This window comes from Pelodiscus sinensis, chromosome 30 (assembly GCF_052426305.1).
Source record: "Pelodiscus sinensis isolate ZL-2025 chromosome 30, ASM5242630v1, whole genome shotgun sequence".
Lineage (NCBI taxonomy): Eukaryota > Metazoa > Chordata > Testudines > Trionychidae > Pelodiscus > Pelodiscus sinensis.
Window position 1 is genome coordinate 12398948 of NC_143081.1, and position 11774 is coordinate 12410721.

Sequence of the window (11774 nt, forward strand, 5' to 3'; positions counted from 1 at the left end):
ATGGAGAAAGTGGAGGGAAGAAACCAAACGCCCATTGCTGAATTCATCCTCTTAGGATTTGGGGAGGTCCCTGAACTGCAGCCCCTTCTCTTCCTGCTGTTCCTAGTGATCTACCTTGTGATTTTGTCCGGGAACCTCCTCATCATTGTACTAGTTGTGGCTGATCAGCACCTTCACACCCCCATGTACTTCTTCCTGGGCAACTTGGCCTGCTTGGAGACCTGCTACACATCCAGCGTCCTGCCCAGGCTGCTGGCCAGTCTCCTGACTGGGAACAGAACCATCTCTGTGAAGGGCTGCTTTGTTCAAGAATATTTCTTTGGTGTCATATCAATTACAGAAAATTTTCTGCTCGCAGCCATGTCGTACGATCGGTACCTAGCGATATGCAACCCCCTGCGTTATGCTGCTCTGATGAACGGCCGGGTGTGTGGCCAGCTGGTGGTCGGGTCCTGGATAAGTAGCCTTCTAAGCTGCACCACAGTAAATATCTTCTTGTTCCAATTAACGTTCTGTGATTCCAATGAAATCGACCATTTCTTCTGCGATTTTTCACCCATTGTAAAGCTGTCCTGTGACAGCACCCAAAATCTGCAACTAATGGAATTTACTTTTGCTACCCTGTGTATTGTTGTGCCCTGTCTACTGACTCTGGTGTCCTACATTTGTATCATCACCGCCATCCTGAAAATCCCGTCCACCACCGGGAGGCAAAAGGCCTTTTCCACCTGCTCCTCCCACCTTATCATGGTGACACTTTTCTATGGGACCCTGATGGCTGTCTATGTGGTTCCAACTGTTTACACACCCAAAGTCCTTCACAAAATATTCTCTGTCTTCTACACAGTCCTGAGTCCCATGATCAACCCCTTCATCTACTGCCTGAGAAACAAAGAGGTCATGGAGTGCCTGAGAAAAGCCATTCTTATATCAGTCGCTTTCAGAAACAGGCATAGGACAAATTTCAATATATCATAACCGACATAAACTGATACAGTTCTTTTTAAATATGGTCCAGTTGAATCTTTCTTTCTTTCTTTCTTTCTTTCTTTCTTTCTTTCTTTCTTTCTTTCTACAAAATTTGTTACTGTTAGAATCACTCTTTATCAAAACCAGACTTTTTCCAGACACATTTTTCAATAAAATACTCTTGCTTCATTCCTCTGCACGTGAACACTACTGGTCAAATTCTTGTGAGTGGTTCTGAGTTTGTTCCCATCCCACTGAATTGAGTGACAGCAGGGCTGCATTATGACTTTCGTGGGCCCTAGGCACTTTTGCCTTCGTGTGCCCCTTGCTCCATAAAAAAATATTAAAAATTATTTTTGATATAACTTTAAATACTTCAACATTTTTTTTCTGTTTTAGACAAAATTTCATAGATTTTCATGGGTGCTAAAAGTTTCATTTTTTTCTGATGTGAGAAAAAAATTAAAATATTTTCTTCGACCCTGAAAGTTCTTTTTTTTTCTTCCGATTTGAAAAGAAATGAAAACATTTTCTTGGGCCCCTAGAAGTGTGCCTACTGTGCCCAACTGATAAGTCGGCCCTGTGTGACAGTCATTCTCCTCAGATCTGAACTCTCCGTTCTCTATAACGAGTGGAGAACTTTGGGTAGTAGTCTCTGCAGATATTTTGGGGTATATAAGACTTAACTAAAGTCCTGGGTAATCATTACCCTGATATGAGTATGGTGAAAGGCAGGCATTACTCTTTTTGGTAGGCAAGCGTTATTTCTTTTGCTTGATGGATGAAGTTTGCTTCCCCTTATTTCCTGTTTGTTAAGGTAGATAAGACTGGGTAACTGTACAAGAAATGTAACTTTCTAATGAATACTCTGTGGCTATGTCTAGACTGGCATGATTTTCTGCAAATGCTTTAAACGGAAAAGTTTTTCCATTAAAAGCATTTGTGGAAAAGAGTGTGTAGATTGGCACGGACGCTTTTCCGCAAAAGCACTTTCTGCGGAAAAGCGTCCGTGCCAATCTAGATGCGGTTTTGCGCAAGAAAGCCCCGATCATCATTTTCGTGATCAGGGCTTTTTTGCACAAAACAATACCGCGTTGTCTACACTGGCCCTCTCGCGCAAAAGCATTTGCGCAAGAGGGCTTTTGCCCGAATGGGAGCAGCACAGTATTTCCGCAAGAACACTGACAATCCTACATGAGATCGTCAGTGTTCTTGCGGAAATTCAAGCAGCCAGTATAGACAGCTGGTAATTTTTTCCGCAAAAGCAGCTGCCAGTCTAGACGCAGCCTGTGTGCAAAAGCAGTGTTATCCTCCCCCTCCCTTTCTGTTAAGGTGTGTCTAGACTGCAGGCTTCTTTCGAAGACAGCCTCTTTACATTGAAGAACGCCTTCCTTCGAAAGAAGAACTTTCGAAGGAAGGCGTTCTTCCTCGTGAAACGAGGTTTACCGCCATCGAAAGAAAAGCCGCGTTCTTTCGAAATAATTTCGAAAGAACGCGGCTTGAGTCTGGATGCAGGGGAAGTTCTTTCGAAAAAAGGCTACTTTTTTCGAAAGAACCCCTGAGTGTGGACACAGCCTTACTAGCTACATAAAATGCATTCAGGGTGATGGCTCCTTCTCTCCCCGCTTTTAGTTAATGATTAAGAAACTTTAAGCTACAAAACCTTCATGGGTAAAATTGCTGTAAACAGTACACAGGGGTGTGTATAATTATATTAATTGTATGGCTAATCCTATTCATTATCACAGTACAGCATCCACACCAAACTGAAGTTTTATTAAAGCTGTATTTTATCAACACTATTATATGGATCAGAATGCTGGTGAATGACAGAGCACGACCTCAATAAATTGTCGACTTTTCACACCAAAAGTCTTTGGAGTATCCTCCATATTTTTAGCCAAGAATAATTTCAAAGCAGGTCCTGCTTTTGCAGTGCAAACAAGGTGACTTGGCCACCATCATTATGAAAAGATGCTGGAGCTGGATTGGGCACACACTCAGGAAAGATGGGCACTCCATCACAAAGACTTCTGTGCACTGGACCCCTGAAGGGAAGCAGAAATAAGGACGACCCAAGACAACACGGCGCCGAACTGTTGAAGTAGAAATGAAAAACACTTGGGACACCATTGAGAGGCTGGCCAGAGACAGACAGACGTACGGGACCTTTGTTGCTCTCGTACACGCCAGTGGGCATGAAGGGCAATGATGATGATTCCTATCCATTGTATGGGCATTCACACTACTAAAAAGGGATTTCGGGGGAGTTTTGGCAGATATGGGAATTTACTGGTAACTTTGATAAAAGAGTGTGATGTCGTTAATGTACTGCTCACTTGAATGGTTGGTTTTGGGGCGGAAGAAGTAAATGCAATAAAGAAGCCCATCTACCCCATCCAACTCTTGGTCTGCCTTCACTTTCTTTTCTAACTTATTAGGATTATCATAGAATCCTAGCATAATAGAACTGGAAGGGACCTTGAGAGGTCATCGAGTCCAGTCCCCTGCCCTCATGGCAGGATCAAGCACCATCTAGATTATTTTTGATACATGTCTACCTAACCTTCTCTTAGATATCTCCAGGGATAAATATCTCCAGGGACAACCTCCCCCAGCAATTTATTCCAATGTTTCACCACCCTGACAGGTAGGAAGTTTTTCCTAATTTTGAATCGAAATCTCCCTTGCCACAATTTAAGCTCATTGCTCATTGCTTCTTGTCCTATCCTCAGAGGTCAGAGACCAATTTTTCTCCCTCCTCATTGTAGCACCCTTTTACATGCTTGAAAACTGCTAACATGACCCCTTTCGGCCTTCTCTTTTCCAAATTAAACAAACCCAATTCTTTCAGTCTTCCTTCATAGATCATGTTTTCTAGATGTGTTTTTTTTCTGCTTTTCTTTGGGCCCTCTCCAATTCTTCCACATCTCTCTTGAAGTGTGCCCCTACATGGGATGCCTAGATGGGGAAAAGGTAAAGTAAAGCCAAGGAGTTATTTGACATCTGTATTTGGCATTGGTGTCGGAATATTGTGTTTGGTTTCGGTGCCCATAATTCAGGAGGAATATTGATAAACAGGACAGGACTCAGAAAAGACATGAAAATGAATAACGGATTTGAATCCAGGCCTTGTAGTGACAGGCTGAAGAAACACAATCTATTTACCTTAACAAAATTACAGTGAAAGGGTGACTTGATTGCAGTTGACAAGTATCTACCTGGGGAACAAATATTTAATCATGGGCTCCTCGGTCTATTAGACAGCAGTCTAATATCATCCAATGTCTGGATGATGAAGGCAAGTTCAGATTGGAAATACGCTGTACATTTTAATGGTGAGTATAATTAACTATTGGCACAATTTACTAATGTTAATAGTAGAATCTACCTCATTGAGAATGTTTAAATGAAGATGGGAAGTTGTTCTCTACTGTAGAAATTATTTTAGGAAAGTCTTGTTCCCTGTGTTATATGAACTGATTCCTTTGGGCTTTGGAATCTATGGAGCCATTAAAACAACTGTCAATGGTGGTAAGGGTCCTGTTTTCCATGGAGTGGTAGGAGGCAGGACACCAGGTATGACGGAAAATACTTTCTCGGCCACAGCGGGATCTGAGGATAAAAAATATTTATGTCAGTTCTCATATGATGAGATGAGTGACCAGGATAAAAATTAATTTCTATACTGGGGAAATCAGACACTCAGGGTACGTCTACACTACAGCGCTAATTCGAACTAACTTAGTTCGAATTAGTTAATTCGAAGTAAGCTAATTCGAACTAACGCATCTAGAACTAAAAACTAGTTCGAATTAGCATTTTGCTAATTTGAACTAGCATGTCCACATTAAGTGGACCCTGAACCAGGCTTAAGGATGGCCGGAAGCAGTGCCGGCAGGGCATCAGAGGAGGACTTAGAGCGTGGAGATGCTGTCTCAGGCTAGCCGAGGGCTGTGCTTAAAGGGTCCCGACCCCCACCCCGGACAGACAGTTCTCAGGGTGCCCCGCTTGCAAAGCAGTCCTGGCTTGGATTGCCCGGAGTACCCACACTGGGCACATCACACCACTTGGCCATCAGCCCGGCTGCACTTGCCGCAGGCTGCCATCTGGGGAGAGGGGGCAATTGGGGGTTGCAGGAGAGCTTCCACCCCCAGAAGCCTGCAGAGCCAGCCCAGTCCTCCCCATCGGGGGCTCATACCCCATTCCTCCCTCACCTCCTTCCACTTACCCTTCCCTAGCCCCTCTTCTTGATGTACAAAATAAAGATAACGTGTCTTCCAAAATGGAATCTGTCTTTATTGAACAAAACTGGGGGAGACTGGGAAAAGGAGGTGGGAGAGGGGAAGAGAGAGGGTGGGAGAGGGGAGGGCAACTAAAATGATCAGATGTTGGGAACAGGTCCCATATGAAGAGAGGCTAAAGAGACTGGTACTTTTCAGCTTAGAAAAGAGGAGACTGAGGGGGGACAGGATAGAGGTCTCTAAAAGCAGGAGTTGGGTGGAGACGGTGCATACAGAAAAGTTCTTCATTAGTTCCCATAATAGAAGGACTAGAGGACACCAAAGGAAAGGAATGGGTAGCAGGCTTCAAACTAGTAACAGAAAGTTGTTCTTCACAAAGCAAAGAGTCAACCTGTGGAACTCCTTGCTGCAGGAGGCTGTGAAGGCTAGAACTGGAAGAGAGTTTAAAGGGACGTGAGATCAAGTCATGGAGGTTGGGTCCATGGAGTGGTAGTAGCCAGGGGGTAGGAGTGGTGTCCCTGCCCAAGGTTTGTGGAAGGCTGGAGAGGGATGGCACGAGACAAATGGCTTGGTCACTGTCTTCGGTCCCCCAAAACGGCAAGAATGAGGATCACCAAATTTGATAGGCAGCTTCCTTTTATCATAACTTAAAGCAAGAACAGGGTGTGATTGCTCCAGGGCACGGGATGTGCCTGGAAGTGATTATCCCCCTTTATTCGGCTCTGGTGAGGCCACATCTGGAGTATTGTGTCCTGTTCTGGGACCTCCATTACAGAAAGGGTGTGGGTGCATTGGAGAGGGTCCAGTGGAGGGCAACCAAAATGATTCAGGGGGCTGGAGCATATGAAGTGCTTCGGGGTTCCCCTGCCTCCTGAACCCCCGTAGTGGCACGAACAGACTCCACCAGCCAGTAGAATAGAGGGAGTTTATTGCTTCTCCAGGGTACAGCACAGCACAGATGTCATCTGGTTACAGGGCAGGCCTAGGATGCCTCAGCCCCCCTTGAGATGGGGGAGACTGGGCCCCTAAATCCCAGCCCCTTTCTTAGGCTGCTTCCTCCATGATACCAGATAGAATCTCCCTTCCAGCTCTGCCCCCCAGCCATGTGCTGGTCTCCGCCCTCCTCCCTTTGTCTCCCTCCCTGGGAGGCTGAGGCTGGGTGTCTGGGTTAATACACATTTGGAAGAGTCAGTGAGAATCTCCCATCACAGCGCAGGGGAACCCCGAGTCACAGAGCAGACAGCCCCCCGCCCATGCCACAGACCTGCGAGGAGAGGCTGAGGGATTTGGGCTTATTTAGTCTGCAGAAGAGAAGAGCGAGGGGGGATTTGAGAGCAGCCGTCAACTCCCTGAAGGGGGGTTCCAAAGAGGCTGGAGAGAGGCTGTTCTCAGTGGGGGCAGATGCAGAACGAGGAGCAATGGGCTCAAGTTGCAGCGGGGGACGTCTAGGTCTAGGTCTAGAGGAAAAACTATTTCCCTAAGAGGGTGGGGAAGCTCTGGGGTAGGCTCCTGGGCGGGGGAGGGGTGGAATCTCCATGCCTAAAGGTGTTTAAGTCCCGGCTTGACCAAGCCCTGGCTGGGATGATTGAGTTGGGGTTGGTCCTGCTTTGGGCAGGGGGCTGGACATGATGACTCCTGAGGTCTCTGCCAGTCCTGGGATTCTAGGATTCTTTGCTCCCCAAACCCTGACTTCTGCACCTTCAACGCTCCCCAACCTCTGCCCCTCCTCAACCCCCAGCCCTGACTCCTGACCCCCTCACATCCCCAACCCCCTTCTCTAAGCCCCTTCCAGCAGATGCAAATAAAATCAGCTCACTTGAAACCAAAGAGCGGCATCTCCGCTTGACAAGCCCTCATTACACGGAATGCAAGGAGACTGTGTCAGCTGACAGCAGGTTAGGACGCTGCGCTGAGTTTCCTACCGGCTGCTTCTTCCTGGCCAGAGTCAACCACCCGGGGCAGCCTGAGCTGTGGGGTCCTCTGGGGGGCTGCATCCCACGAGCTGCTGGTGCAACACGGGACACAAAAATTTCTGCTCTCCCAGAGTGGAGTGTGTGGGGTTAACAACAGAGCAGACTGTCCCAGGCCAGCTGGGGCTCTGGTGCACAGCAGTGCTGGGTCGTTCTGTCACTTGCCTGTGCTAGCCATAAATAGCTTCTTCTGCCGTCTCCATCCCACAGCTCCTCAGCCCTGTCTTGTGGGTAGCCAGATTCCTTCCAGGGTCAGCTAGGGCAGGGCGACAGGGTAATTTGCTCCAGGGGTGAGGTCGGAGCCGGGATCACAGGCCCGGACTGTCGGATCTGCTGTTTCCCCAGAGCAGGCACATCTGGAGTTGTGACCAGGTTTGCTGCTTGAACGTGCCAGGATCAGTTTCTCAGCTGCAGAGCGAGCTGACTTTCTACACCCTTCCTGTTTGGCCCTTCGCCTCTCGTTCAAGCTTCCCTGAGATGGAGAAATACAAGGGAGGGACAAGGAACCAGCTGCTGGCTAACTCAGTGATGGAGCATCGTTCGCAGACAGGCAATGATGGCAGGATCCCGGCAGTGAAGTGTCTGGTGCAGCGCAGGAACGGTAAGTCTGTTATTTTAATCCAACAGTGTTAGGTGCGGATGTCCTGGGGAGATTTCATAATGGAACTGGGAGAGACAAGTCACGACTTGTTCTCTGTATTTACTGAAATGTTTGTAGCCGCTTGGAAAGGTTTTTTTTTTTCCTGCCAACAGTTGACTTGTTCTCCCCATTGTGAAAACCAAACTTTTGCTTTTGTTCAATAAGAACCAGAAAATTTCAGCCAAATCACCAGAAACGGAAACGTTTTCAGGTAAAGGAAGGAAAACCAGTGTGCAGTTTTCCAAAGCACAGGTTTTCTTTCAAGAGTAACAGAACTTCCCAGAAGTTGTTTGGAGTTGAATCCCCGGTGTGTCTTTGATATAATTTAAACAGACAATGTCTGAGTTTCCCAGATTGGTATTTTAGGTTGAAGCTGGGTGGGAACTTTGGTATAATCTAATAATAGTAAAATCTGCACCCAGTCACTCTATTGCAACAAGTATATCTCTGCTTACTTGTTGAATGTAAGACTGAGCAAGCAGCGAAGTAGGCAGTCCATGGCACAGATATTAAACATATTAATGCCTCTAATGGAGAACAGTGAATTAACATCCCCCTCCCGCCCACCCTGGCCAAAGCCTCTATTGGTTAACTCTACCCAAGCATATAGGAGAAGTCAATAAGATTAGCACCTAGACAGTCAGCTCTACCACCGTATGCCCTTTCTGCTGCTGCCGGCTAACTACAAGTGCTGCAAACAGAGGAACTGAACACACATAACACAGTGCAAACCCCTGACAGCCATCAGTTCCAGCAGACAAAGCAGAGAAAGGGAGGGAAAGGAAACAGAGGGAAGTGACCAGACCGATATTACATGGCAGGTCGGTGCTAGAGCCAAGAATAGAATCCAGGTGTCCCAATAGCTCCCCAGAAACAAAGAGATGTCCCAGATGACTGGAAAAAGGCAAATGTAGTGCCCATCTTTAAGAAAAGGAAAAAGGACGATCCAGGGAACTACAGACCAGTCAGCCTCATCTCGGTCCCTGGAAAAATTGTGGAGGGGATCATTAAGGAATCTATTTTGAGGCACTTGGAAGAGGGGAGAGTGATCAGCAGGGCTCGACAAATTATACAATCTACTCGCCCAGGGAAGATCCGGGTTCCGGCATGCGCAGATCGCCGGACAGCGTGGATGGCGAGTGGGGCTCAGCCCTGGTGATCAGGAATAGTCAACATGGATTCACGAAGGGCAAGTCATGCCTGACCAACCTGATTAGCTTCTGTGATGAGGTAACTGGCTCTGTGGCTCTGGGAAAGTCGGTGGATGTGATCTACCTTGACTTCAGCACACAATATTCTAGCCAGCGAGTTAAGGAAGTATGGATTGGATAAATGGACTGTGAGGTGGATAGAAAGCTGGATAGATTGTTGGGCCCCACAGGTAGTGATCAGCAGCTCGATGTCTGGTTTGTGATTGGTTTGAAGCAGAGTGCCCCAAAAATAGGTTCTAGGGCCAATTTCATTCAACATCTTTATGAATGACCTGGATGAGGGGATGTATTGCACCCTCAGCAAGTCTGCATATGACGCTAAGCTGCGGAACAGGTAGATACACTGGAGGGCAGGGACAGGGTCCAGAGTGACCTGGACAGATTAGAGGATTGGGCCAAAAAAAATCTGATGAGGTTCAACAGGGACAAGTGTAGAGTCCTGGCCTGGGGACAGAAGAATCCCAAAAACTGTTACAGGCTGGGTACTGACTGGCTAAGTAGCAATTCAGCAAAAAATTCCTGGGGATTCCAGTGAATGAGAAGCTCATATGAGCCACCAAGGAGGCTAATGGCATATTAAGGTGCATTAAGAGGAGCATGGCCAGCAGATCCAGAGAAGTGATTATTCCCCTTTATTTGGCACTACTGAGGCCACATCTGGAGTTTTGCATCCAAGTCTGGGCCCCTCACTACAGAAAGGATGTGGACGCATAGGAGAGGGTCAATCGGAGAGCAACCAAAATAATGAGGAGTCTGGAGCACAAGGAGAGGCTGAGCGATTTGGGCTTGTTTAGTCTGCAGAAGAGAAGAGTGAGGGGGGATTTGAGAGCAGCCTTCAACTCCCTGAATTAGAGTCCCAAAGACGATGGGGAGAGGCCGTTCTCAGTGGAAACAGATGGCAGAATGAAGAGTAATGGTCTCAAGTTGCAGCAGGTCAACTCTAGGTCGGATATTAAGAAAAACTAGGTGGGTGGGGAAGCACTGGGCTGGGTTCCCTAGGGAGGGGTTGGAATCTTTAAGATATTTAAGTCCCAGGTTGACCAAGCACTGGCTGGGAGGATTGAGTTGGGGCTGGTCCCGCTTTGGGTAGGGGGCTGGACTCGATGACTCCTGAGGTCTCTTCCAGCCCTGGGGTTCTCTGATTCTATGAGGCAATAACACAGCAGGGAGGTCGCTGGGGGCTGTTACTAACCCACCTGCACAGAGAGGTGGAGCTGGGATTCTGTGTCAATGGAACGTCCATGTGATGTTGCAATGGAGTTTGACAGATGAGCTGCCATGCAGGGTACTGAGTCACTGTGAGTCTCACATTTCCCCAGATAATGATGCTCAGGCACTGCTGGAATTTTTCTTTCATGCCCTTGCTGGTCGTAGCAACAGAGGGTCCTTCTTGGATGTAGTTGTTGCGGGTGGGATTGTGCTTTGCTCCATCCTTCATAGAGCATTGTATCCAGCCCTATTTTAAGCCATCCTCCACCACTCCCAGATCTTTGGATGGTGCAAACAGATGCAGCTCCATGTCCTGACTGGGAGACAGGCCATTTGACACCCGTGTGTAACTCACTGCCGCTAGGGAGTAGCTGGGACAGACACTGGACATGGGAGGTTGCTGCAGGGAATCAGGGGCATTTTGTGTAACACCCTAATCCCCACCCCTGTCTGTGTCCTTCCCTCCACAGCCAACACAGTGAACTGAAGAAGAAAATGTTCAACAGAAGCTCCGTGACCGAGTTCTTGCTTCTGGGTTTCTCTGACACCCGGGAGCTGCAGGTTTTGCACTTTGCACTTTTCCTGGTGCTTTACCTGGCAGCCCTGATGGGGAATCTTCTCATCCTCATAGCCATCGCCCTCGACCACCGTCTACACACCCCCATGTACTTCTTCCTGGGGAACCTCTCCATTATAGACCTTGGCTCCGTCTCTGTCATCATCCCCAAATCCATGGCCAACTCCCTCTTGGACACCAGGTCGATTTCCTACCCTGCCTGTGTCGCCCAAGTCTTCTTCTTTGTAGTCTTCATTGCGGCAGATCTTGCGTTACTCACCATCATGGCCTATGACCGGTACATCGCCATCTGCCGACCACTGCACTATGAGAGAGTGATGAATAGGAGAGCCTGTGTCCACATGGCCGCCAGTGCCTGGATCACTGCTACTGTCTACTCTGCCCTGCACACCGGGAACACCTTCCGGTTACCCTTCTGCCAGTCCAACGACGTCGACCAGTTCTTCTGTGAAATCCCCCCTCTACTCAAGCTGGCCTGCTCTGACTCCTACCTCAGTGAAGTTGGGCTTCTTGCCTTCAGTGTGTTTTTATCTTTGAATTGCTTCATTTTTATCATTGTTTCTTATGTTCAGATCTTCAAAGCAGTTCTGAGAATCCCCTCGGAGCAGGGCCAGCGTAAAGCCTTCTCCACCTGCCTCCCTCACCTCACAGTTGTCTCTTTGTTCCTTTGTACTAGCTTCTTTGAATATCTGAAACCCACCTCCAGCTCGGCATCAGATCTAGATCTCACAGTGACTGTTGTTTATTCCCTGGTACCCCCCATGATGAATCCGGTCATCTACAGCCTGAGGAACAAGGAGCTTCAAGCTGCATTAAAGAAAGTGATTGTGTACAAGTTATTCACCAAGAATTAAAGTGTCTCTCATTGTGTCTTGACTGTGAGTTCATTCTGAGCTTCTTTATGAATCTAATCAAATAATGATAAAATTCTGTCTCTCAGAAGATTGGATGTGA

General features: G+C 47.5%; 2 protein-coding genes across 2 annotated transcripts; both read left to right on the forward strand.

Moving 5' to 3' along the window:
* On the forward strand, window positions 1-978 carry LOC102455504 (olfactory receptor 1M1). Its single transcript, XM_006133408.3, has one exon. It carries the CDS (start codon window positions 1-3, stop codon window positions 976-978), a length of 978 nt encoding a protein of 325 aa, XP_006133470.3.
* Window positions 979-10718: 9740 nt separating this feature from the next.
* Window positions 10719-11774, forward strand: LOC106732712 (olfactory receptor 14A16-like). The gene has a single exon (XM_075912049.2). It carries the CDS (start codon window positions 10739-10741, stop codon window positions 11672-11674), a length of 936 nt encoding a protein of 311 aa, XP_075768164.2. The 5' UTR covers window positions 10719-10738; the 3' UTR covers window positions 11675-11774.